The following is a 27,535-nucleotide window of genomic DNA, read 5'->3' on the forward strand; positions in this document are numbered from 1 at the left end:
TCCTTCCCTGATCATGTGAACTCAGTCACTGAGTTGGTCCACTGGTCCATTTACCCCATCTACTCACTGGAAATGGCAGGGACTGAGTCTGGGATCATCTACGTGCCCAATGCATGCTCTAGCACAGAGCTATGTGATACCAAAACATTTACCTTCAGCCATCACCAACAACTCACTATATGTTGACTGTCTGTAGGTTCAGATGAGATTGATTCAAAGGGACAATTTATTTATTATCAAGATATATTTATTTGGGACATTTCTATCCCACTCTTCAGCCAAAATAGAAGTCTGGGCAGTTTACAGACAAAAATATAAAAACAATAAAATCAGAACAATAAAACAGAAAAAATATAGTTCATGCCTTTCTATACAGAAATACCCAAGACATATTTCAATCATGATTAAAAAATACAATCAGTCATAAAACCAACAAATCAAAAATCAACGCATCACAAAAGACAGTCTAACAGTGTGTCTGTTGTTTTGTTGTTCATTCGTTCAGTCACTTCCGACTCTTTGTGACTTCATGGATCAGCCCACGCCAGTGTGTCGGCCGTCGCCACCCCAAGCTCCCCCAAGGCCGAGTAACAGTGTGTCTACTCAGAAGTAAATCCCATTGGGCAGTATCCAATGAGATGCTTATGCCCCCGCCGATTCCCTTCCGCCTTGCTGATTCCCTTCCGCAAATGGTGGGTCCTGCCAACTCTGTTGCACAAGCAGGACCCACCGCTTATGCAACAGAGATTTAATGCTTCCAGGAGGAAGCCCCGAAACGAGCAGAAACACTTGTTTCTGGATTGGGAGAGGTCGGCAGAGCTCCCCTACACAAGCTCCACTGAACTGCCCCATCCCAGAAATGATCATTTCCTCTTCTTTCGGCTTTCCCCCAGAAGAGCTAAATCTCCATTGCGCAAGTGGTGGGGACTGGAAGAGGATCGGGGAGGGCATAAGTACCCCATTGGATACTGCCCATTGAGTTTAATGGGGCTTACTTTTGTCGCCCTGCTTATTTAACTTATATGCAGAGTACATCATGAGAAATGCCAGGTTGGATGAATCACAGGTCGGAATTAAGATTGCCGGGAGAATTATCAACAACCTCAGATATTCAGACGATACCACCCTAATGGCAGAAAGTGAAGAGGATCTAAAGAGCCTCTTGTTGAGGGTGAAAGTGGAGGGTGCAAAAGCTGGTTTGAAACTCAACATTAAAAAAACGAAGATCATGGCATCTGGCCCCATCACTTCCTGGCATATAGAAGGGGAAGAAATGGAAGCAGTGACAGATTTTACTTTTCTGGGCTCCAAGATCCCCACAGATGGTGACTGTAGCCATGAAATTAAAAGACGCTTGCTGCTTGGGAGAAAAGCTATGGCAAACCTAGACAGCATAGTAAGAAGCAGAGACATCGCCTTGCCGACAAAGGTTTGTATAATCAAAGCTATGGTTTTCCCAGTAGTAACATATGGCTGTGAGAGCTGGACTATAAGGAAGGCTGAGCGCCGAAGAATTGATGCTTTTGAACTGTGGTGCTGGAGAAGACTCTTACGCGTCCCCTGGACTGCAAGGAGGTCAAATCAGTCCATCCTAAAGGAAATCAACCCTGAGTGCTCATTGGAAGGACAGATACTGAAGCTGAAGCTCAAATATTTTGGCCACCTAATGCAAAGACAAAAGTCACTGGAAAAGACCCTGATGCTGGGAAAGATTGAAGGCAAAAGAGAAGGGGACGGCAGAGGTTGAGATGGCTAGATATTTTTATCTTTGCTGTTTTAAATCTGTATTTTAAACTCCTGCACTGCTGCTAGATTTTGTTGTGGTTGTATTGTTATATTGTGGTTTTAATGTTCTATATATTTTAAATTGTTTTATTGTGTGTTTGGTTTTAATTTTTGTGAACCACCCAGAGAGCTTCGGCTATTGGGCGGTATAGAAATGAAATAAATAAATAGATAGATAGATAGATAGATAGATAGTATCACCGATGCAATGAATATTAACCTGAGCACACTCTGGCAGAGAGCGTAGGACAGGAAGCCTGGCATGCTATGGTCCATGGGGTCACGAAGAGTCGGGCACGACTTAACGACTGAACAACATTCTCAGAGAGACCTGAATGAGATACTTTGTAATTGGAGATTTTTGAATGAAATACGTTCATCAGGCATCCCTGTGTAATGCAACTCTACTGTTTGCATTGCTGACCTTGTTTTGGTCTTTTGCCTTGGTGGGCTGTTGATTCTTTGTTTCAGAGCCCAACTGTCTTTTGGGGGCCTTCACATTTATTTTTTGAAGCTAGCTGGCCTCTGAAGGAGGAAGTGCAAAGTATGGAAGCCCCATAAAATTAAGTAGGCTTAATGAATGTCTCCAAGACTAGTCGACTGACATCAGCACCTTGTCTGTCACTCATGGTAGGAAGTGGGAGATGTGTTAAGAACAACAGAGAGTTTCCTCTTTTCCTTTCCTGGCGTCCAAGCTGCTACTGCGGAGAAACCTCAAGGCCGAGTCGATTAGTGACATCTTAAGGCTGAGACTAGAACTGGCAGACCGGCTTGATTTAACAGACTCACACTATGGCCTCTTAATACAAAAGAACATCATCTAAATAATAATTAGATTCATGTTGAAAGTAATACTCGAGTGACTGTGGATCACTTATTTACACATTCATTTTGTAACCAAAATGGTGTTTCTAAGAAATTAAAGTGCATGCTCTTTTAAAATTATTAGCCCCATAAAATATACAGGAATGGTTTGCTATTTTTAAATAAGTAGTTTACTGATATTTTTTTTCATTCTCTAACAAGGAAAAATAATATATTTTTTTAACTCCTTGAAATGCAGAAAAGCAACTTTGGGTCATTCTTCTGGCGGTACAAAAGCTCTTTGGGTGGTACATAATTATCTGGAAGGAAAGATGCTCCGAATCATTAAATTACGTCTTTGTTATTAGCTATTTAAACCCTGTGAATTCAGAGCCCAGCTTTCTGTCTTCACCCGGGAAGGAACGAAAGAGAGATAGATAGGAAGAGCGTTGTATGGAAGGTCACTACCATTCACATTTATTTGGAAGCCAGCCCTGTTGAATGAGTGACAAGCGTGTATCCTGTGCAATCCTGTGGATATCTACACAGACGTAAGTCCTGTTGGGTTCAATGGGACTTACTCCTAGATACGGGTATAGATGATTACAGCCTTAAAAAGGCTTCCCTACTCATTGGTACACGTACTTTGTAATATAGAATAACTCACAGTTCAGATACCACAGGTGCTGTACAAGTTCAGAGGTATCATTAGTATTTTTGCAGAGCACAAATTTCAGCCATTAAAGGCACAAACTTATGCATGTTTAGACAGAAAAAAATCCTACAACTCCAAGAATTCCTCTGTCAGCCCTGCATCCTAAAGGTCTCAAAAATCCCTTTCCAGTGGTACCATGTAGAAGGGTACCTACGGTGGGGTGATCAGGGTACTAAACTAGGCACAACCTAAACAGGGGCACAAAAGGAGTCTAAGGATGCAATCCTATGCCCACTAGACAGTGGCTAGATGGCCACAGAATTATTTGTTTTCTGGGAACTGAGCTCTGAGCCTCCGAGGTCAATTCCCAGAAAACCACCTCTCTGCCCCTCCCCCTCACAGATGGTGCAGTTCGTCCCCAGCTCCATGCTCAGAGGACCAGCGCAGAGCAGCCAAAAAGGAGATTTTCCTGGGGGCTGCCGGAAGCGCTGTTACGATGCTTCCTATATGCCATCCGGCCTCCCCCCCCCCCCCGCCAAGGCTCCCTGGCTAGATAGCCAAAGTCGGCCATCTAGCTGCAAATGCAGGGCGGCTGGAGTGCGGGGAAGATCTCCCCTGTGCTCCTCCTGCCCTGCATTAGTTGGTCATCTCCAAGTTTGGAAGTGGCCGACTATCCCTATAGGATTGTGCCCTAAAAGGCCTTGTCTTATATTGATGGCTATTAAAAGCATGTTGAGGGATGTCCATGTGGCAGATAATGAAGTGCATGTGATGTCCAAATGCAGATAATGAAGTGATAAATCTTGTCTCTACTACTTCTTCCTGCAGGATCTCATGACTGATGTTCCTTGACACACAGGAGTCCACACACAGATTTAGCCAGGGCTGGCACCAGAGGTTGGCCTGGTTCGGCAACTGCCTGACCCCAGGGCTCAGAAGGGCCCATCACCAACTCTGCCGCACGCCAGTGAAACCCAGCCACTCACCCCCCCCCCACATGCTTACCTGGCAGGTAATGGTATGATGCAACGGACACTGAGCAGCTGCTCAACTCCATACTATGAAAGCCACCTGCCATTTTATTTCTGCCAAAATGTAATGTCTGACATAAAGGTCGGCCACTGCGTTTGGAAGAACATACAAAGCTCTCTTATACTGGGTCAGACCATTGGTCCATCTAGCCCACTACTGTCAATACCAACTGGCAGTGGCTGTCCAGGGTTTCAGGCCAGAATTTTTCTAGCCCTATTTGGAGATGCCGGGAATCGAACCTGGGATGTTCTGCATGCAAAGCTTGTGCTCTACTAATGAGCCACGGCCCAGAGCCAAACTCCTGTCCCTTCCATTGTGCCATCACCCACCAAGTAAAACTTCCTAGGGGGGCAAGGAGAGTGGCTGGCTAGTGGCAGTGGGCAGGTGCCCCGATAATGGCAGCAGTAGCACCAGGCAGGGGCCCATTGGCGATACTGTGATGAAGGTCCATTGAAGTCTGGCCCTGGCCTTGAGTTTACCTCTTCACTTGCTGTTTGTGAGCCCCAGGTGGCAGACACAATATAGGTTTACAATTGTGTAACAGGGATGGCTGTCCTTGTGCAAGCTTGGTGTCCTGCTAGTGTGGGAAAACACTAGTAGGACACTGAGGCTGCATTTTCTCATCAAGCAGGAATGAGCCACAGTAAGCTTCAGGCTTGCTCACTTCTCCCTCCCCTTCCTGCCTGGCTGGGAGGAGTTTGGAAGCGTCTTTCTCCACTTTTTGTCAATTGTGTGGTTTGTCACGTCCTCTGGGCTGACAGACTGCAGTTAACATTAACTGTGGTTAGTTTAAAACAAGCCAACTTAAAACCGTGGTTTCTGAAGCTGGTTTGTTTAACTAACCTCAGTTAATGTTAAGCACCGCTCCAGGTCTAGATGACATGCCAAGCTGCGGTTAAAGAGAAAGCAGGAGAGCTTCCAAACTCTTTCCAGTTTTCCAGGCAGACAAGAGGGGAGCACATGACCTCACTGTGTTTCACTCCTGCTCATGCACGATAGGGATGTCAGAGAATTCCGCCACAGATCTCAGGGAGGCCGACTGCCAGCGCATTTGGCCCCCCGAAATCGGAGGTGGAACGGTCCGCCCCCCTGCCCCCCCGGGACGAGACTTACGTGGGGCGGATCTTCCTGGCAGCGGCGGCGGCAGTTCGGCGGCGGCCGGTCTTCCAACTGGTTGCCGCCACCGCCATTTCGTTTTTTTTTTTTAAAGACGTGATAGGCTACATAAAAATTTACGTAGCCTATCACGGCTAGGTTAAAAAAAAAAACCGTGATAGCCTATGTAAATGTTTACGTAGCCTATCACGGCTGACTTAAAAAACAACAACGTGTATACGCAAATGGCGGTGGCCACGGCCACCACCATTTGCGTTCCTTATTTTGGCACGTCTTAGTCTACGTCAAGATTTACGTAGACTAAGTCGGCGAAAATAAGGGGAACGCAAATAGCGTAGCTACGCTATTTGCGTTCCCCTTATTTTCGCCGTCTTTGTCTACGTAAATCTTGATGTAGACTAAGATGTGCCAAAATAAGGAACGCGTACGCACGTTGTTGGTTTTTTTTAAGTCAGCCGTGATAGGCTACATAAACATTTACGTAGCCTATCACGGCTGACTGCAGGGATGCAAACGGCGGCAGCTATGGCCACCGCCATTTGCGTCCCTGCTAGCCAGCAGCCGGCTCCGCAGAATCCCTGTGGAGCACAGCCGGCTGGCCAGGATTCCGGGGGGAGGGACAGAGCGCCTCCCCCCGACCATCAACATAATCCATGAAAGGTAATTGACTTTCATACACCCCTAATGCACGACCTGCTATGGCATGGCTTTAGCATAAAGCTGTGTGCAAATGGCCTCTCAAAATCCTTTGCCCTATTTGTAGGCAGAGAAAATGGGGGCGGGGGAAACATTTCACCAAATTTCTCCAGTGGGAGGAGAAATTCTCCCACAGTTTCTCAGAGGTAGAATCACCATTAGCAGCGGCTTCTTTCTTTTTTTCCTAAGGGTTGTTTTTTGCACAAAGAAGACACAGAGAGGTGAGCATCCAAAGAAGAGAAACAGGTTCCCAAGATGCATTTTTTTTTTGCAGCCGCCAGTAGATTGACACAGGAGACAATCTTTTGTGAAAAAATTGTGCAGACTTTTTTTTTCTCTACCCCCTGAAGGCCTAAATATAAGAAAAAGGCCGAAACGCATTGGGGTTTGTACAATACAACTTTCTTTTGCATCCTGAGACCCTGTTTCTCTTCTTTGTGATTGTTTTTTGCATTGCAAGTGGCAACAGCAGGACTTGTGCTGGTAGCCTGGCCACCATTTTGCATCCCCCACAAGGCCACATACCTGGTGTCATTCCAGGGCATTGAGAGTGTGGGGTGGGGAAAGCAGCTGCCACCCCCCAAAAATAAAAATGGTGGTGACATGGGAACCCAGCTTAAATATTTAATGCTTACGTTTCGAACAGCCTGCTGTAATGGATACTGAGAGAAGCTTTTGTAAGGAAATACAGATTAATCGTTTTAGATGTTAGAAATGATTAATTCTTAGCTCTTTTTAGTAGACTCACTCACTATGCATTATAGAGGGTTTTTTTTCAAGATGTAAGCATTTTAATTTGACTACAAGAAAGCTGCAGAGAAGCTGTGCGAGTTGTACAAGCTGTTCTCTCATTTTTACCTCATTTTCTCCCTTTTCTACCCTGATCATCAGTCTGCCAAGCGGTTAGGATTTACATATGAATGTAAAACTGAATTGTCCACTGAATGGCCATAGAGGCTATTAACCAGGAAAGCTAATCAATGAGGAAATTGTTCTCCACAGAGCACTTTTCATACAAAGTCACCACCAGAAAGCAATTTCACTGCCGTGTGTGTGTGTGTGTGTGTGTGTGTGTAGATAATTCTTCAATTAAAACCAACATGCTTCTTCATCTACTTGTATTTGCAACAGGGGCAAAAAAGTGATAGTATAAAATTTTAGTATGACGGAAGTAGCTATAGCCAAGTACTCTGGTTTAATTAGTCAGTGGATCCAGGAGTAAATATGCCATTTGAATGAAGAAAAGCAGGAAGCTTGTCCAGAACTATGGCTCTTTGAGTGATCATCTGTACAGTCACACACATGGGTTTTGCCCCTGTGCAGAGAAACCTTTGGATTGGTCTATAGTTAGGTGAAACAGTCCTGGTGGAGGGAATGCTGTTGGCATGGGTCCATGCAGAGTGGTACAGAGCTTTTGTGCCATGTCCAGATTTTGGATGTGGGATCGTTATCTGGCACATAATCGAAAAAGGGTTACACTTTCTCCCAAAGAAAGCTTGATAATTTGCTATGTGGAGATCGAGACCCATGGTAGGGATGTCCGTTGCTGGGAAATCTGGATCTTTTTGGTCTCACAGGATTTCTGTGGTGCCCCCAACTTGGCTTGCATTTGCGAGCTGGACTGTGGGTTTTCCTGGAAATCTGGGAACTGGGGGTGGTGATGGTTTAAAAACACTGTGTAGACATTTGTGCGAATTGCGGCCGAATTAAGCAAACTGCAAATGACGCGAATGGCAAATTAATGCAAAATGCTCCAATGTCTATTCATGCAAATTTTTAAAAAGATGAGAAATCTGCCAGCTGTCCTGACTTGCTGCAGACCAAGGTGGGTCAGCTGGTGGAAGTCGGAACAGAGTCGCAGTGGCCGAGCTGACAAAAACTTGTTGAGCTCCCCTCCCTCCCCAGATTCCTCCAACATCCCTAGGCCATGGTAGAACAGAATTTCCTCCCCATAATATCCACCTTTATACCCTTGCGATAAGTCAGGGCTGTGTGGAGTTTTGCCATGACTTCTCCTGAGCATTCTCATTAACGACTGAACCCAAGGCCAGATGCTTGGAGATGAAATTTGCAATTTTCCTGATAAAAAATCTATATACATTATCCAGCTGTCTAGATGTAGGGGATATGGACTCCCTAGAGATGTGGAGCAAAGCAGGTAACTGAGGCAAAGCTGAGGTCAAGCTGTCTAGATGTAGGGGATATGGACTCCCTAGAGATGTGGAGCAAAGCAGGTAACTAAGGCAAAGCTGAGGTCAAGCTGTCTAGATGTAGGGGATATGGACTCCCTAGAGATGTGGAGCAAAGCAGGTAACTGAGGCAAAGCTGAGGTCAAGCATAGGTAAGCAGTCCAAAACAAGCACAGTCCAGGAAGCAGGGTTTTAGCAGGAGTCCAGGGGTCAGCAGCACGGGAGAACAGTCAGGAGAAGAAGCAGGGTCAAGAAAGTTATGTGGCAAGGTTTAGGAGCTTAAAGAAAGGTGTTGTTCCAGCAAGCTGCAGGTCTCAACTGAGAGACATTTTTCTCCCTCATAATACTCAAAGCCAGGCTTGTCCCATGAAGCTTAACAGTGAGAGATTCAAGACAAATAAAAAGTATTCCTTCACCCAGCGCATAAACTGTAGAATTTGCTACCACAAGACGTAGTGATGGCCACCAATTTGGATGGCTTTAAAAGGGGATTAGACATTCATGGAAGCCAATTGCTACTAGTCCTGATGGCTATATGCCACCTCCCATATTAGAGGCAGTATGCCTGTGTACACCAGTTGCTGGGGAACACGACTGGGAGGGTGCTAGTGCATTTGTGTCCTTCTTATGGGCTTCCCACAGGCAGCTGGCTGTCCACTATGTGAAAATGGATACCTGGCCTGATTCAACATGGCTCCAATGAGAGCTTCTACAGTCTAACTTCAGTCCACACCCAGGTCCAGCTGCAAGCAGTTAATCCTGTCATCACAGCCTCCCTACATCCAAGTAGTCCCTTACTCTTGAGTAGACCTTTACTCACAAGGAGCCTGATCATGTTGCGCCTTGAGAAGTGTGCTTCTCTTCTAGGTGTCTTGTCAGCACCTGCAGGCATCAGCACTCTCAGAGGGTGAGAGGTGATTTGACCTTCCCTTCTGCCTCCACAACAGGACATCATCTAGAAGGGAGCTGGGAACTCCTTCTATAGGTCTATCCAGGATCTTTTCTGCAGACAGGCCTGGTGTGGCCTCACCCAAGATGCTGGGGTTGGCCAGAGCAGTGCTGGAGTCAGGGGGCCTCACCTGTGTCAGACAGCCTTTGAGTTCTGCAACACTGGAGTCACTGGAGTAGGAAGAGATCTCCAGGCCCAGTCTTGGGCCTGACCTGGCAGTGTTGGATTTTCAAGGCAAGAGCTGCCACATGGTGCAGCTGCTTGGCATAAGCCCTGGCATCTTCCCTGGGTTAGTTCTTGGGAGACGCTGGTTCTAGTCCCCTCTTGGCCATTAGGCTCACTGGGTGACTTTGGGTCAGTCACTGACTCTCAGCCTAACCTACCTCACAGGGTTGTTGTTAGGATAAAATGGAGAGGAGGAGGGTCATGTAAGCTGCCTTGGGTTCCTTGCAAGAAGAAAAAAGGCAGGATATAAATGTAATAATAAATTAAAAAAACAGGTGGGACTGCACTGAGATGGTAAAGAAATAAAAATGCAAAAATATGCCTATTTGCACACCATTAAGATTTTGATGAGGTTTTATTTTTGCAAAAACCTGCTTCGTAATAAAGCAACGTAGAAATGTAGGTATTATGTTGCATAGGAAATGAGAATTAATATCTGATGGTGTGGGGTGACCATGGGGCAGTGACACAGGAAAATCACAATGTGGAAATGTTTTCTTATAAAAAAAGAAAAATGGTATAGATTCAACTCCAGAGTGAAAAGTAGAAGGGAACAACTCTCCTCTAAGTGCTTCAAATGAAATGGACAAGGTAACTAATGGCAATGAGTTTAGTGGACATAAAATCATGTTAAGACTTGGTACTATATTATGTATAATAGGGAGTAATAAAACATTTTCTGTAAATTTAAGAACAGTCTCACATCTGCTACAATACCAAAAACCCAACTGATGGGCCATATCCATTGGCTTCATAAATAAGAAAGCACAATCTGGTGCATAAAATGTGTATACTACAGTCGATGGATTGTATGCAAGAGTTGCACGAGTGATTGCTCATGCAACCAATCTCTCTCTACCCCGCTGAAAACCCTTCTCCAGAAGGTGGGTGGGGGGTGCCCCCCCCCTAAATAGCACTAGCGCTCATAAACAGCATGGGCTCAGTCGCACAGAACTGCAGTGGGAGAGGGGTATCGTCCAAAATTAGGCGGACTTCTGCTGGCACAAGTTTCCTCTACTTCATTTCAGGAGATTCCCTCCTTCCCACTGCAGTTCTGCATGACATAGCCCATGTTGTTCAGGAGGCCTCCCGCTCAACCTCCTGGAGGTTTTCAAGAGGTGCAGGGGGAAAAGAAGGGAAGGAAAAGATTGATTGTGCAAGATACTTTCCAATGATGCAACCACTAGATATAAACCAATGTCTGCTTTCCTATGCCTCTCTGCTCAGATTCTGCTCTTTTAAATCAACGGTTGAACTTCCATTGCTTTGAGAAGGATTAGATCACACCTGAAGACTGACTCCACTGAGCTGACTATGTGACTTTCTTCAGTTTAGAAAGCAAGCCTCCAGAACACAGGGCCTTTAAGCATAACACAACACCGTGGTGCAGAAAACAGTGCTCGAGTATCGTTGCCTTTTTCACTTTCACCCAGGTTATCTTTCCTGTTTATCTGACAGAACTATGCAGAAGCCCAGTGTTATGGGCTGGCCATCACAAATGACACAACATACTAGTTTCCTACTATTGAATAAGCTCAATATATCTTTCTCCGAGAAGGTGAAAGGCAGATAGTGTGGTTAGAGAACCTAATTGTGGCATTATGTTCCTGTGTGGGAGTGCACTGCTTTTGCAGTAACGCTGACATACGCTTGTGGGTGAAAACCCCCCCCCCCCAAGATGCATCTGGCTCCTTCAAGCTTTGTGTCAAATATTCTGAACTTATATAGAGTCCTACACCTATATGTGGGTTGCCACCTTCTTCATACGAGATCTTCAATGCAGATTAGCAGTCACATGCTAAAAGTGAGAGATTTCAGCCCAGACCGGCACCGGTCTGCATAGTCCTGCCTGAGGTTTACTTTCTTGGTCACACTAAAGTGTGAGGGAATTGCGGGGATCTGATCAGAGATCAGAATTAATAATTTGAGATGTTAGAAATGATGAATTCTAGGCTCTTTAGGGGAAGATTCACTCACTGTACATTACAGAGTTTTCCCAAGATGTAAGCATTTTGAGTTTTGCCACAGTTAAGTTCAGAAAGAGCAGCTGAGAGTTATTACAGGCTTTTGACCTTTATGTTGAGAAACTGGCTTTGTGTGTTTGCACGCGCACACATGAATCAATGGACTCGATGGTCTTGGAGGCCTCTTCCAACCCTACTATTCTATGATTCCACATGCGCATAATTAAACCTGAAGATCTACACCGTTTCCAAAAACCTGTCTTGTACAATATTCATGGAAGCAAACTCAATTTTAATCACTGCTAATTAAATCGCTGTTCGCTGGCGGACATCTTGCTACCCTTATGGTGGAGGGCCGCTTAGGAAGAATGGTCTTTGTTTTTAAGCTACCATTTGCACACAAGCAAGTGTTATAGCAAGGAAACCACAACAGTTCCATCTCTTGCAGGAAGTACCTATTAGACATACCTATCCTTAAACTTCAATTCAAACCTCAGCCTGAGCTCTAGCGCCACCTATAGATGACATAAAATAATTCATCACAGCTTTTCCCCAATGCACACAAAATAAGCCAAAAATGGAATGCACCCTCCTCGCACACATCTGCTGCGTACAATCAGAAAGGAACTTATTGGCTCAAACAGAATGATCTAATACAGGCCAATACAACATGACCTACCAAGCCAAACACAGTCATGTATTGCGGCCTGCCACTCCAAGCAACGTCCCTGGTGGGCTGCGCTGCACAGCTGGCATTTGTTGGGCTCAGCAGGCCACAAGTTGTGCAGGTCCATTCGTTCGTGCCCCCAAAAGATGTATCAGCTACAGTCGCTCCACTGAACATTGCAGAAATGGGGGCAACCTCTTCTCCTCAAAAGAGTTTCCTTCATGCGCCCATTAAATAGGGAGAGGCAGGCACTATGAAATCTTCTCACCTCTCTCCTCGTTATTGGGAAAATGCCCCCAAGCAATCTGCATGGAATTGAGATATGATGTCTGCCCTACTGTTGGACGCAGATGACACATGTCCCATGCCTGAAATAAGTGAGATGATCAGGTTGGAGGCTGCGAAACATGGCTTGACATGTGTGTGGTATGTGCCTTTGTCTTTAGGCAGTACAGTTGTTCGACTGCTGCAGACAATGGCAGATAGTTCAGGTTTATTCTGTCCTTCAACAGCTGTTCCCTCTGGCCCTGATACGGAATATCTGATATTCAAAAGCAGTCAATTGGCTTTTGCTCTGAGCCAATCCTTAGGGCTGCCTCCTATCTTTACTAGGCTGCTCCTATAACTTTAACAGAAACAACTGATGTTTTTCCTACCTCTTATCTCCAGGCTAGGGTTACTGCTGCATGACAAGCTGCCATGAAAGACACAGGAGTAAGGCCGGTTTTAAAAAGTGCCTCCATGCCCAGTTTTACGAATTGACCCTGCAATCCCGTACCCAGCTACTCAGTCCTACTAAAGTCTCTGCAGGATTACAGTACAGTATAATCCAGCACAGGATTATAGTCTGTCATTTCATTATTTTCAATGTCAAAAATATATTATGTGTATGTTCAACATGATTTTAAAGTCCGAGAAATGAAAGCAAAGCTGGAAAAAAGCAACAGTGACCCAAACATACTTTTCCATGGAACCCATTAGCCCAACCTTGGCCAGGCTGGCTGGAGAGGATGGGAGTTGTCATACAACACATCTGAAGGCCACCAGACTGGGGAAGGCTGTCTTAGGTTATACATCAAGGTTGGGGCTGGCTGTAAAGCTTGAAGATCTTTTCCATGCAACCTCTTTCACTGGGTATTTCTTTAAGGTGAACACTCTCAAGTAGAGCAAGAAGTGCTAAAGTGCCACATTTTCGGTGTGAAACGTTGTCCTGTACCAAACAAGGGGTTTGGAGCTGGAAAGGGTGAAAATGAGTCAAGTGTAATGAAGCTATTAAAACTGAGTGGCATCACTTCATAGAATCTCATGCTGTTCCCCCCACCTCCAGGTCCTGAAAACAGAACTGGGCCAGTTACACAGGCGTGTTATGCTCTGTAAGAGGAGGGGCACTATTTCCAGGAGGGCACGGAGCACTGAAATGGACGGCATTATGACAACACAGCTGCCTCCGCCTGCTCTGCTCAACAGCCTAATCTAGGACGCCCCCCCCCCCCCCCCGGGCTGAATTTAATGTGCTAACAGAGTGTTGAAATAATGGCTTTTTCTTTACTAGTCTGGTATGGAGTCTGCAGGACACAGCAAACTCGCATGCGCTCCGCTCTGGATGATGGAGTAGGCTTGCTTCTGCACATCTGGGCGAGAAGAGGAGGAAAAGATAGGCGGAGGGGGCGCTGACGTCGACACAGCAATGCTCGGGTCCTCGTGGCTCACCACCGTCACTTCCCCCGCCCCTTCTTGAATCAAAGCATTGAGCCCTTCCAAGTCCGAGCAACTGATCCCAGCACCGTTGATGAAGGCCTGGCTGGCCGAGACCTCGTGGCTGCCCACGGGAATGGCGGGAATCAGGGCCTGGCTTGATGCACTTTGATCAGCTTCATCGTGGGTTGTGAGAAGCACTGTGGGCTGGCCCACTGCAAGGCTTTCCTCTGGAGACCCCGAGGGAAGAGGCGGAGCAAGCAAGCTCACCTGCTGAAGTATTTGCAACTGGCTATGGCCAGGCAGGTCTTCTGGGCTCTGGCTTACTAAGGATGGAGGCACAATGTTGACTGAAGCCGCTTGCACCAGGCCACCGGCTTGAGGCATCTGGTGCCCAACAATGATCTTGACCTGTCCTTCGCCGTAAGGGGAAGCATGTAGAGGCACGTGGAGGTGACTGACAGTAATAGGAGCTCCGGCCGGCCTGTCGGGGTCCATCTGGAACTGCAAGACGGCCAGCTCGGTATTTTTAGCCCCGTTATAATCAACGTGCTGCCTTTTGTGGCTCCGCAGAGAATCCTCTCGGACAAATGAGGCCTCGCAGAGATCACATCTGAACGCTTTCTTGGCCTCCAGCTTGGCGACTTGCCTGGAGCCGCCTTCCTTTGACCGGTCTCCTTCCATTTTATCGGCCGTTTTCTTCCTGACCTTAACCTTGTCCTGGTGCGCCTTCTTCATGTGCGTGGTCAGGTTGCTCCGCTGCTTGGTATCGAAGCTGCAGAACTCGCATTTGAACGGGCGGTCTTTGAAGTGGATTCTCTCGTGCACCTTGAGGGTCGCCTTGTTGGAACAGGAGTAGCTGCACTCCGAGCACTTCACCGGTTGCTCTGGCTGGTGGGTGCGCAGATGCTGCCGGAGGCTCGTCTTGTTTCCACACTGGAACTCGCACTCGAGGCAGCGGAAGGCGTTCGCCATGTTGTGCTTGATGCGGATGTGCGATTTCAAGTTGCCTTTCATTGCGCAGCGCACCTCGCAGAACTCGCACTGGTAAGGCTTCTCCCCAGTGTGCACACGCATGTGCCTCTTCAAATCGGAGTTGATTTTAAATTTGGCGCTGCAGAGGCGGCACTGGAAGGGAGCATCTCCTGTCCACGAGACAAGCGTTTCGAATTAGTGGCACCAGGATCAGGAGATAACAGCACTATGCAGATTACAAGACAGCTCCTCGGTGAACACGGACTACTGCGTTTCTGCTCAGTTATAACCATATAAAGCTTACCCTACCTACCAACACAAGCAAGTAGAAAAACGTGCCTGTGTGTATAATAAACCTGGCAGCAATGCTCCATTCTGCACACAACGTAGCCCTATGCAGGTGCGAGGCTGCTAAATTTGGTAGCGGGGCACGGGTGCACACATCAGCCAGCCCCCAGTGTCCCTGGCTTCCAGTGAGATCTTCGAAGGTCTGAAGAAGGGTCTGTAAGTGTGCTTGAATAGGGCTCGTGTTTCCAAGCATTTAGAGACACACACTGCAGACCCCCACCCCTGGCCCTCCCAGCCAGGACTCACTTCTAGTGAGTCCCTCTCACTAGAAGTCAAGTCATCTAATGCCAGAGGTCTCATTTTGTTCCCATCAAAGTGGTTATCCCCCAATTCAGCACTTTACTCTCCCTGCTTCCCCCCCGAAAAGCCATTCACTTAAGATTCAACTCCATTCAACTCCAGATATATGCAAGTGCCTGACTATATGGAATTCCTACAGCAGTCAGTCCATACTGATTGCAATAGGGCGCATCCTGGTATTTGACCAATCATAGCCCTGGCGAGGGTGAGCACCGTGCCAAAAACATGCCGCTACTGCTAAACATTAGGGAGCATTTTTGCTGCACTGCCAAAAATTAGGGAACTCCACCCAACATTTACACACGGAGCAGTTGCATCCAGGGTGGAGAACCAGCTCATCTTAGATAGCCTTTTCAATTTTCCACACAGCACCCATGACAAAGAACAAACTTTCCTTAAATCCTCTTTTGTCCACAGGGGAAATCTCCCTCTGTCAGCCAACATCTTAAAAAGGAGTTATTTCCAGTAAAAGGACCGTCTGTGGTTCATGCTTACCTAGGAGTAAGCCCCACTGAACTCAGTGGGAGTTACTTCTGAGTAGACATGTACAGGATTGTACTCTTAGTTGTTATATAGACATTAACAATTGTAAAAAACAGTATCCTTTTTTTAAAAAAAGGGAAGAGAAATGCATTGAAGTATATAGAGAGGAATGCCAATATAAACAGGAGCAAAGATCAGGTTGCAGAAATGATATATAAAAAAAACACATCTTACCTTTTGTAGGGGTTGGACTCTACAGCTGATCCTACCTGCCTAATCACCACAGCAGTATAGTACAAACACTCATGGCATTGATACCTTTTATAGTATGAATGGTGGGGTTTCCATTTTGCTAATAACAGCTGATTATTGCTAATGACACCTCTCAAAACAGCACTGTTGACTTATTGCTGCCTGCAGCCCCTTGAACCCCACGAGGTTCCTTTGTTATTCATCATATACACACACACCTATAGCAGAGAGTGAATGAGCCACGGGGTGTAGATTAAAAAAGGAATAAAATGTAGGGAGGTCCTTAGTTGAGTGGATGTTGCTGTTCTTTAACAGTCATGACACATATAGCTGAATTTACTTTCCAAGTCAGTATTTTATAGTTCTTCATAAAAGGAAGATTGTAAAAACGTATGCATAATGCTTATACAGCTATATATTTCATTGATCCAGCTGAAGATTTTTCAAATCACGATGTGGCATGCTGTGCTAATCCATGTGTCTGCTTAATAATTGAGACCTTTGGTGTAAAATGTTTAATATACACATTTTATTAATGAAGACACACAGGCTGCCAGTTCAGTGTATTTTACAGGCCAACCCTTCCAACTGTGCACACCTCTGGCTGCACTGCAAGAGTTGGTTATTGGATTTTTACCCGATGAAACCCTGGTGCAGGGCACATTCCAACAGCCCCAATTTTGGATGCCATACTGTACTAAGAGAGAAGCAGAGTTGAAATGCCAGCAGTACATTTAATTTTCTAATCTAGGGATTGATCTTTGTCACAGATTTGTCTCACTGACCTTTCAGTGTTTGACTTTGGCAAAGGAAGCTTTAAACACACAGGCATGCCCGCGCATGTATGCATGCATGCACGCGTGCGAGCGCACACACACACAGGAGCCTCCAACTTGCCCCATTGCGTAAACTGTTTCCCTTGGACTGGAGAGGAGAACGGAAGCACACTCTGGCTTCTGTCATAAGCCGCAGGATCTAGGGTCACTGGCAATGATGAAGGGCAGAACATTTTCTGAAATGGAAATGTTTCTAGTGCCTTCTTTTTCCACGGACATTTTCCGTTTCATAAGTTCATTAATAAAAATGAATGTATGCCAATTACAAGTACAATATTAAGCAAGTTTGGCAGCTTCAAGGTTGTAATTAATGTTTTTCGGGTGATTAACCCTAGCACACAGATATGTAATTGAAATACATATATGTATCAGTGTGAAATGGAACTAATAAGTAGTGACAGTGAAGCTGATGGTGCCCCAACCTTAGCAGAAGAGAGTTGAAACCGATGAGTGCTTGTCAGCATATCATGCTCATTTCTTTGGGTTGCTAAAATTAATTAGTGTGTCAACAGTTTTCAGTATGTTTTTTTCCCCCCTAAAATCTAAAAAATGTAAGGGAGGTACATGCTATTGTCTTTGTATTTTTACAAATATTCCAATACAAATTTCTACATAATATGACATTTAAATTACATTGTGTATGCTTTAATTTCCCCCCTCAAATATTTCATGTCAAATACCTGTGGTGTATTAGGATAAAAAATTAACACGGGGTAGTTTTTTCCCCCAGCATTGTTGTTTCCTAAATACAAGTAAAATAAACATGCTAATTTTTGTTTTTTGTTTTAATTAATTTTTCTTGTAACACACACTTCTATACCAGTGGGACTCTGTTAACCTCCAGTGAATGGAGGACAAAGCACAGGCTATTCCAGTACAATCAGAAAGCTAGAAACAAAAAGGGAATAGAGACTATGGAAGGAAAAGACTCTCCAGTGGTGGTGACCTGCAAGGTGTGTGAAATGTTTGTTTTCTTGCCTGAGATCAACATGGCCTACATGTGCGATAAGTACAAGTTGATCATGCTGTTGGAAGAAAAAGTAAGAGGACTGGAGCGGTGAGTGTCGACCCTCCAGGGAATAAGAGACCACGAAGAGTTCTTGGACAGAACAGTGGAACTGCAGCAGCAAAATGAAGAACAGAAGCTAGAAGAGCAACAGCAAGCTGAGGCTGAAGAGGAAAATGCTGAGGTGAGGAAAAATGAAGTAGAGGATACACCTTGGAAAAGGGTGACAGTCAGGAGCAGAAGAACTAGAAGCCACTCTGCACCAGTGGAGGCAGTGGAACTAGGGAACTGTTTCCAGGTACTTGAGGATGAGACTGGAGGGCAGCCTGCAGAGGAAGAATTACAGGGGACTCTATATGAGACCGAACAAGAGGCTGAAGGTCAGTCAAGCAGAGGAAATGAAACCATGGCCTACAACAAGAAGAGAAGAATAGTAGTTGTAGGAGACTCCTTGCTGCCTGGGATTGAAACCCAAGTCTGCTGCGAAGACCCATGGACTCACCAGGTATGCTGTCTCCCAGGTTTAGAGACGTGGCTGAAGGGTTGCCTACACTCATAAAGCCCACTGACAGGTACCCCTTTCTTATCATCCATGTGGGAACAAATGATACTGCCAAGTGCTGCTACGAAGAAATCACATCAGCCTTTGAAGCTTTGGGAAGGAAACTCAAGAACTTTGGGGCCCAGAGAGTTTTCTCATCCATCTTTCCAGTAGTTAGAAGAGGGATAGAAAGGGAAAGGAAAATACTCCAGGTGAATGACTGGCTACGAAGGTGGCGCCAACGTGAGAGATTTGGATTCTGGGACCATGGGCTATACTTCCTGGAAGATGGACTACTGATAAGGGCTGGCTTGCACCTCACAAGGGCTGGGAAGAATATGTTTGGCCACAGTATGAAGAACTTCATCAGGAGGGCTTTAAACTGAATCCTACAGGGGAGGGAGACATAAAGTTGGGGGTAACAGTGGATGAAGGCTCATGAACCATAACAGAGAGAACAGCTCTAACAGCACTCAATAATAGTTTTCACAAACATGTAGGAAGAAAGCCAGACAATAAAGCACATGGTCTTCAGTGTCTATCCACTAATGCCCAGAGTATGAAAAACAAACAGAATGAACTTTAACTCTTAATACAGGAGGGAAAATAAGACTTGATACGTGTACCTGAAACTTGGTGGGATGATTCCCATGACTGGAATACAGCAATTGAAGGATATAACTTGCTCAAAATGAACAGAAGGAACAGAAAGGGAGGTGGAGTCGCACTATGTATTAAAAATACACATCTCTGCACAGAAATACAGGAGGGTGAGCTCGGAGCCTACCACCGACCACCCAATCAAGGAGAAGATGAGGATGAAACTTTCGAAAAGCAAATAGCCAAAGGAAGCATGATGTAGTAGTAATGGTGGACTTCAATTTCCCCCATATCTGTTGGGAGACAAATTGTGCAAACCATGGCCCCTCTAAGAAATTCCTGACTTGTGTGGCTGATAACTTCCTCCTACAGAAAGTGGAGGAAGGAACTAGAGGATCGGCTATCCTTGACTTGATGCTAACCAACAGAGATGACTTAGTGGATAAAGTAGCAGTTATGGGAACTCTGGGGGAAAATGACCATGTTATACTTGAGTTCTTGGTTCTAAAGGAAGCAAAAGTTGAGTGAAGCCAAACGTGTACCCTAGATTTTAGGAAAGCCAATTTTAATAAACTCAGAACAATGATAAGTAAGGTCCCATGGCAAGTGACTCTAATGAGAAAAGGCATCCAAGATGAGTGGGAGTTTTTAAAAAAGGAAATTCTAAAGGCACAATTACAAACAATTCCAACAAGAAGAAAAGGTGGAAGACAACAGAAGAAGCCAATGTGGCTTCACAAAAAGCTCAGAGATGACCTGAAAACAAAACAAAAAAAGACACATATAGGAAGAGGAAGGAAGGCCAAGCTACAAAGGAAGAGTACAGGCAGGTGGCACAGAATTGCAGGGATGGCGTCAGGAAGGCTAAAGCTGAAAACGAGCTGAGGTTAGAGAGGGATGCTAAAAGCAACAAAAAGGCTTTCTTCAGATACGTGCATAGTAAAAGACAGAGGAAAGAAATTGTGGTTCAACTATTCAGTGAGGACAGCAAAATGATAACAGATGACAAGGAAAAGGCAGAAGTGCTCAATTCCTACTCTGGCTCAGTCTTCTTCTGAAAGAGGGTCTATGACTCTCCTGGCAAAGGCGAAGTACAGGCTGAAGGGGTGGGATTGCAGCTTGAGATTGACAGGCATATGGCCAAGGAACACCTAATTACTTTGTGTGAGTTCAAATCTCCAGGGCCAGATGAACTGCATCCTAGAGTAATAAAAGAACTGGCAGAAGAGCTCTCAGAACCACTGCCTATTATCTTTGAGAAATCATGGAGGATGGGTGGAGTGCCAGAAGACCGGAGGAGAGCTAATGTTGTCCCTATCTTCAAGAAGGGTAAAAAGGAGGAACCTGGGAACTAGGAGGAACCATCTGGAAGCACCTTGACAACAATGCCGTGATTACTCGAAGCCAACATGGATTTGTCAAAAACAAGTCCTGCCAGACAAATCTGATCTCATTTTTTGATCAAGTAACCTCCCTTGTAGACCGTGGGAATGCTGTAGACATCAGATACCTCGACTTCAGCAAAGCTTTCGACAAAGTGCCCCATGATATCCTGATGAGCAAACTAGCTCAAAGTGGGCTAGATGAAACAACGATCCGGTGGATCCACAGTTGGCTACAGAATCGGACTCAAAGAGTGCTTATCAATGGGACCTTCTCAAACTGAGGAGAGGTAACGAGTGGGGTACCGCAGGGCTCGGTCCTGGGCCCAGTGCTCTTCAACATTTTTATTAATGACTTGGAGGAGGAGGTGCAGGGAATGCTGATCAAATTTGCAGATGACACAAAATTGGGCTGGATAGCTAATACTTTGGAAGACAGAAACAAAATTCAAAGTGATCTGGATAGACTGGAGCGCTGGGCAGAAAACAACAGAATGGCATTTAATAGGGACAAATGCCAAGTTCTGCACCTAGGAAAAAGAAACCAAATGCACAGTTTCAAGATGGGGGATACGTGGCTCAACCACACTACAAGCGAGAAGGATCTTGGAATTGTTGTCGATCACAAGCTGAATATGAGCCAACAATGTGATGTGGCTGCAAAAAAGGCAAATGCTCTTTTGGGCTGCATTCATAGAAGCATCGCTTCCAAATCCCGGGAAGTACTAGTTCCCCTCTACTCAGCACTGGTTAGGCCTCATCTGGGGTACTGTGTCCAGTTCTGGGCACCACACTTTAAGAAGGATGCAGACAAACTGGAGAGGGTTCAGAGGAGGGCAACAAAGATGATCAGGGGACTGGAAACAAAGCCCTATGAAGAGAGACTGAAAGAACTGTGCATGTTTAGCCTTGAGAAGAGAAGACTGAGGGGAGATATGATAGCACTCTTCAAGTACTTGAAAGGTTGTCACAGAGAAGAAGGCCAGGATCTCTTCTTGATCATCCCAGAGTGCAGGACACGGAATAATGGGCTCAAGTTACAGGAAGCCAGATTCTGGCTGAACATCAGGAAAAACTTCCTGACTGTAAGAGCAATATGACAATGGAACCAATTACCTGGGGAGGTGGTGGGCTCTCCCACACTGGAGGCCTTCAAGATGAGGCTGGACAGCCATTTGTCAGGGATGCTCTGACTTGGATTCCTGCATTGAGCAGGGGGTTGGACTCGATGGCCTTGTAGGCCCCTTCCAACCCTACTATTCTATGATTCTGTGATTCTACAGACCAGTCAGTCTGACATCAATCCCTGGGAAAATTCTGGAGTAGATTATAAAGCAATGTAAGCACCTTGAAAATAATATCTGTAAGCACCTTGAAAATAATGCCGTGATTACTCGAAGCCAACATGGATTTGTCAAGAACAAATCCTGCCAGATTAATCTGATCTCATTTTTTGATCAAGTAACCTCCAAACTATTGAATAGTGGCACTTATTTCACATGCCAGTAAGGTAATGCTCAAGATCTTGCAAGGCAGACTCCAGCAATTCATGGAACGAGAATTACCAGATGTACAAGCTGGGTTTAGAAAAGGCAGAGGAACTCGAGACCAAATTGCCAATATCTGCTGGATAATGGAGAAAGCCAGGGAGTTTCAGAAAAACATCTATTTCTGTTTTATTGACTATTCTAAAGCCTTTGACTGTGTGGATCATAACAAATTGTGGCAAGTTCTTGGTGGGATGGGGATACCAAGTCATCTTGTCTGCCTCCTGAGGAATCTGTATAATGACCAAGTAGCAACGGTAAGAACAGACCACGGAACAATGGACTGGTTTAAGATTGGGAAAGGAGTACGGCAGGGTTGTATACTCTCACCCTTCCTATTCAACCTGTACACAGAACACATCATGCAACGTGCTGGGCTTGATGAAGCCAAGGCTGGAGTTAAAATCACTGGAAGAAACATTAACCATCTCAGATATGCAGATGATACCACTTTGATGGCTGAAAAAGAGGAGGAGCTGAGGAACCTCATGATGAAGGTGAAAGAAGAAGGTGCAAAAGCTGAGTTGCAGTTAAACCTCAAAAAACCCCAAGATTATGGCAACCAGCCTGATTGATAACTGGCAAATAGAGGGAGAAAACGTGGAGGGAGTGACAGACTTTGTCTTTCTAGGCGCAAAGATTACTGCAGACGCTGACTGCAGCCAGGAAATCAGAAGACGTTTACTTCTTGGGAGGAGAGCAATGACAAATCTTGATAAAATAGTGAAGAGCAGAGACATCACACCGACAACAAAGGTCCGCATAGTTAAAGCAATGGTATTCCTCATAGTAACCTATGGCTGCGAGAGCTGGACCATATGGAAGGCTGAGCGAAGGAAGCTTTTGAACTGTGGTGTTGGAGGAAAATTCTGAGAGTGCCTTGGACTGCAAGAAGATCAAACCAGTCCATACTCCAGGAAATAAAGCCAGACTGCTCACTTGGGGGAATGATATTAGAGGCAAAACTGAAGTCCTTTGGCCACATCATGAGAAGACAGGATAACCTGGAGAAGATGCTGATGCTCGGGAAAGTGGAAAGGAAAAAAGCAAAAGGAAGAGGGGCCGACCAAGGGCAAGATGGATGGATGATATTCTGGAGGTGACGGACTCGACCTTGGGGCAGCTGGGGGTGGCGACGGCCGACAGGAAGCTCTGGCGTGGGCTGGTCCATGAAGTCACGAAGAGTCGGAAGCGACTGACCAAATAAACAGCAACAACAACCAAACCTCCCTTGTGGACTGTGGGAATGCTGTGGATATAATATACCTCGACTTCAGCAAAGCTTTCGACAAAGTGCCCTATGATATCCTGAAGAGCAAACTAGCTCAAAGTGGGCTAGATGAAACTACGATCAGGTGGATCCACAGTTAGCTACAGAAATGGACTCAAAGAGTGCTTCTCAATGGGATCTTCTCAAACTGGGGAGAGGTAACGAGTGGGGTACCGCAGGGCTCAGTCCTGGGCCCAGTGCTCTTCAACATTTTTATTAATGACTTGGAGGAGGAGGTGCAGGGAATGCTGATCAAATCTGCAGGTGACACCAAATTGGGTGGGATAGCTAATACTTTGGAAGACAAAAACAAAATTCAAAATGATCTTGATAAGGCTGGAGTGCTGGGCTGAAAACAACAGAATGAAATTTAATAAGGATAAATGGCAAGTTCTGCACATGCGAAAAAGAAACCAAATGCAGTTACAAGATGGGCGATACTTGACTCAACAATACTACAAGTGAGAAGGATCTTGGAATTGCTGTCGATCACAAGCTGAATATGAGCCAACAATGTGATGTGGCTGCAAAAAAGGCAAATGCTCTTTTGGGCTGCATTAATGGAAGTATGGCTTCCTAATTACGTGAAGTACTAGTTCTACTCCACTCAGCACTGGTTAGGCCTCATCTTGAGTACTGTGTCCAGTTCTGGGCACCACACTTTAAGAATGATGCAGACAAACTGGAGAGGGTTCAGAGGAGGACAATAAAGATGATCAAGGGATTGGAAACATGAGGAGAGACTGAAAGAACTGTGCATGTTTAGCCTTGAGAAGAGAAGGTTGAGGGGAAATATGATAGCGCTCTTCAAGTACTTGAAAGGTTGTTACAGAGAGGAAGGCCAGGATCTCTTTTCGATTATGCCAGAATGCAGGACTCGGAATAATGGGCTCCAGTTACAGGAAGCCAGATTCCGGCTGAACATCAGGAAAAACTTCCTGACTGAGCAATATGACAGTGGAACCAATTACCTAGGGAGGTGGTGGGCTCTCCCACACTGGAGGCATTCAAGATGAAGCTGGCAGCCATCTGTCGGGGATGCTCTGACTTGGATTCCTGCATTGAGCAGGGGGTTGGAGTCGATAGTCTTATAGGCCCCTTCCAACCCTACTTATTCTATGATTCTATGAAATTAGATCTCTCTAGGGCAACTTGTGGCTCTCCAGATGTTTTGGCCTACAGCTCCCATCAGCCCTAGCTAGCATAGCCAATGGTGAGGGATGATGGGAGTTGTAGGAAAACATTTGGAAGGCCACAAATTGCCCCCTTGGGCATCAGAAAATTTTCTGATGCAAAATGAAAACTTTCAGATACAAATTGATTTTTTTCCTATTCAAATGACCCTATACAAATTAACCTAATTTGCACTGGAAACATTCTCAATTCAAATTTTTCCAGAAAAGCCACAGCACTGGACACTATTTTGTGGTTTTAATTTTTGTGAACTTCCCAGGGAGCTTCAGCTATTGGGCATTATAGAAATGAAATGAATGAATTAATGAATAAATAGGATGCTGCGCCCCGGCTTCAGGGAGCTTGCTTTCCCCTCCCTGACAGAAAAAACCTGCACTTGGCTCCAAGTAACAGTGGCCCTGGGACTGCAAACGTAAGGGTTAAGAACGCTCTGGCCACACCCATCAGTCACAGGAAGAAGAGCCACCAACTGCTATTCAAGCAAGAACGCCAGCAAGGCTAGATCAGCCCGGCCTGAGGTACGTTTAAATGCCCGCTTGTAGCTCACCGCCTTGTTCTGGCCTTGTAGACCTGATCTCCCTCCTCTTCCTTTTCCCTCTACTCCACTCCCCTTCCCTTGCATGTCTTATCACTCTAGTTTGTGACCTTGATGGCAGTGCCTGTCTCTCTTATTTATTTCTGTGAGCCACTTTGGGAGACCATAATTGTCTGAAAGGTGGGATAAAAGTGCTGTAAATAAATAAATAATTTTTAAAGATAAATTACGCATCCAAGACGTTCCATGGAAATTAGCAAAGGACTGAATGGCTGAGCCAAACGTATTTAGGATCCTAATCTGAGAATAAAAATGTTGACTTTGGAGATCTGAATGAGAAGCACAGCTGCGTGAAAGGGAGGAATTTCACAAACCAAGACCTCAGCGTTTCAGGAGAATCCCTCTTTAGGTGCATAAAGTGGGTAACATTAGTCCCTACAACTGGAGAGGCCTGGTATAAACCCTAGTAGCTTGGCCTTTTGAACATGCCACGTCAACAGAGTATGATCTTGAGCTTGCTGCTCTTCAGGCTCTAGCTGAGCCACTGACGCCAGGGGTCCTGAGCTAGAGTCCCTCCAGGTTTGGCCTTGACAAAGCATTTTTTAGTTTCTAGTCATCATGGCTGAGAACAAAATCATATAGGCAATGTTAAGTGAAGGCCCAAAGTTGAGAGATGTTTACATCCATCTACAAGCAGACTGGGATCTCCAATGCGACCGAACCCAGGTTACCATAGCTTCCCAGTACCTGATGGAGCCCTTCTCCCTACATGAACCTACCCGTACAGCATATTCAGCATCTAAGGCCCTCCTCCGAGGGAGACTCAGAGGGTGGCAACAATGGAGAGGGCCTTTTCAGATGGGGCCCCCCATTATGAGAAGATCTCCCTGATGAGGCCTGCCTGGCACCAATATTGTTATCTTTCTGGCATCAAGTTAAGACCTTTCTCTTTTCTCAGGCATTTGGCAGCATAGGATGAGTTTTCACCAGGTCCTGGTTTTGTCTTATGGTTGATTGCTGAAAAGGTTTTTTTAGATATATGTTGCCTCTGTCTGTACTGTCTGTTTGTGTGTTTTTATGTAAATGGATTTTAAGCTTTGTACACTGTATTTTTAATGCTTTTTAATCTTTGTAAACCACCCAGAGAGCTTCGACTATGGGGAGGTACAGAAATGTAATACGTAATAATTAGACCTAAGTATGCACATCAGGTCTGCCTTTTTGCTTCCTGCAATAGAACGGTATCTATGTCCTTATCCTACGTGAAGCCAGCATGTCGGAAAAACACGTTCGACTTACCGGTATGAGATCTGAGATGAACAGTGAGCTGGCTGGAATTACGGCTTGCATAAGGGCAGATCTGGCACTTAAAAGGGCGTTCGTTTGAATGGATGCGCTGGTGCTTATTCAGGCTGCTGCTCTCAGCAGCGGCATAGTCACAGTGCTTGCACTTGTAGGGTTTCACCCCACTGTGGGATCGCATGTGCATTTTCAGCTTGTCTTTCCGACTGAAGCTCTTGCCACAAACATCACATTTATGGGGCCTGTCACCTAAAAACAACAACAACCCAACATGGTAGGAGCAGCAGGGTGGAGATGAATTGCTGTAGATAAAACACAGCGATCCTGCATGCAAGAAAGTTCTTTCCTCTACTGTAATGCACAATTTGGGAAATCCTCCATGCTACTTGCTTTTCTTCTAGCAAATCAAGGTTGTGTGCAAATAATGCACCTGTTGCATCTCTGAAAATGCATGTTTGCAGTACTACACATGATTCAGTCTCTCTCTCACACATACACAGTCACACGCCAACAACAGAGTGACAGAAACACTAACTCTGCCCCTCCCCCAAATAACCAGAACATTTTACAGCAATTCGGAAAACAGCGGGAACCTTTCATGGAATGCTTGGGAGCAATAAGTAATCTAGCAGTGGCTGGGGCCACAAACTGTCTTTGCTCTCCTCTATGTACGGACCTATTGCTGGGAAGGGACACAAATCTGAGATCTGTGACCACTGGCTGAAAAAACCCACTGGGCTTTCCAGTGGAGGCTGGTGACTCCGATGTCAGTAGGGTGGTAAATCTGCTCTGAGTCTCAGTCAGAACTCTAGAAGAGCTATCCAAAGTGTGAACTCCTTTAGAGTTCTGACTGTAACCCAGAGCAGAATCACCACTGGTTATGACTCCAGATATTTACCTGTGTGCGTTCTTAAATGTCGCTCCATATCTTTCATACCATAGGATGTTTTGAACTGACAGCCTGGAAGAAGAGAACATCAACTATTATTCTGTGACCGATTTTTAACCCACACTCCCTCCAAGGAGCTCAGGGTGCTGCCCCCACTCACAACAACATTGTGAGTTAGGTCAGTCTGGACTTCTTCACAGAGTGCATAGTTAAATTATGGAATTTGCTACCTCAAGACGTAGTGATGGCCACCAATTTGGATGGCTTTAAAAGGGGATTGGACAAATTCATGGAGATG

At 45.4% G+C, this 27,535-nt stretch overlaps 1 protein-coding gene across 1 annotated transcript in view; it reads right to left on the minus strand.

Annotated features, from left to right (window-relative positions):
• Nucleotides 1–10,057: 10,057 nt before the first annotated feature.
• The window catches only part of ZFP64 (ZFP64 zinc finger protein), a 29,745-nt gene continuing 12,267 nt past the window's right edge, over nucleotides 10,058–27,535 (minus strand). Inside the window, exons 4-6 of the mRNA XM_084854167.1 lie at nucleotides 27,247–27,309; nucleotides 26,346–26,597; nucleotides 10,058–14,922 (exon numbers count right to left, since the gene is read on the minus strand). Of these exons, the coding sequence (XP_084710293.1) occupies nucleotides 13,631–14,922; nucleotides 26,346–26,597; nucleotides 27,247–27,309 (1,607 nt within the window). The 3' untranslated portion in view covers nucleotides 10,058–13,630. The remainder of the gene's footprint in view (nucleotides 14,923–26,345; nucleotides 26,598–27,246; nucleotides 27,310–27,535) is intronic.

The sequence above is a fragment of the Heloderma suspectum genome, chromosome 4 (assembly GCF_057233095.1).
Source record: "Heloderma suspectum isolate Gila_16-S chromosome 4, 16-S_ref, whole genome shotgun sequence".
Classification (NCBI taxonomy): domain Eukaryota; kingdom Metazoa; phylum Chordata; class Lepidosauria; order Squamata; family Helodermatidae; genus Heloderma; species Heloderma suspectum.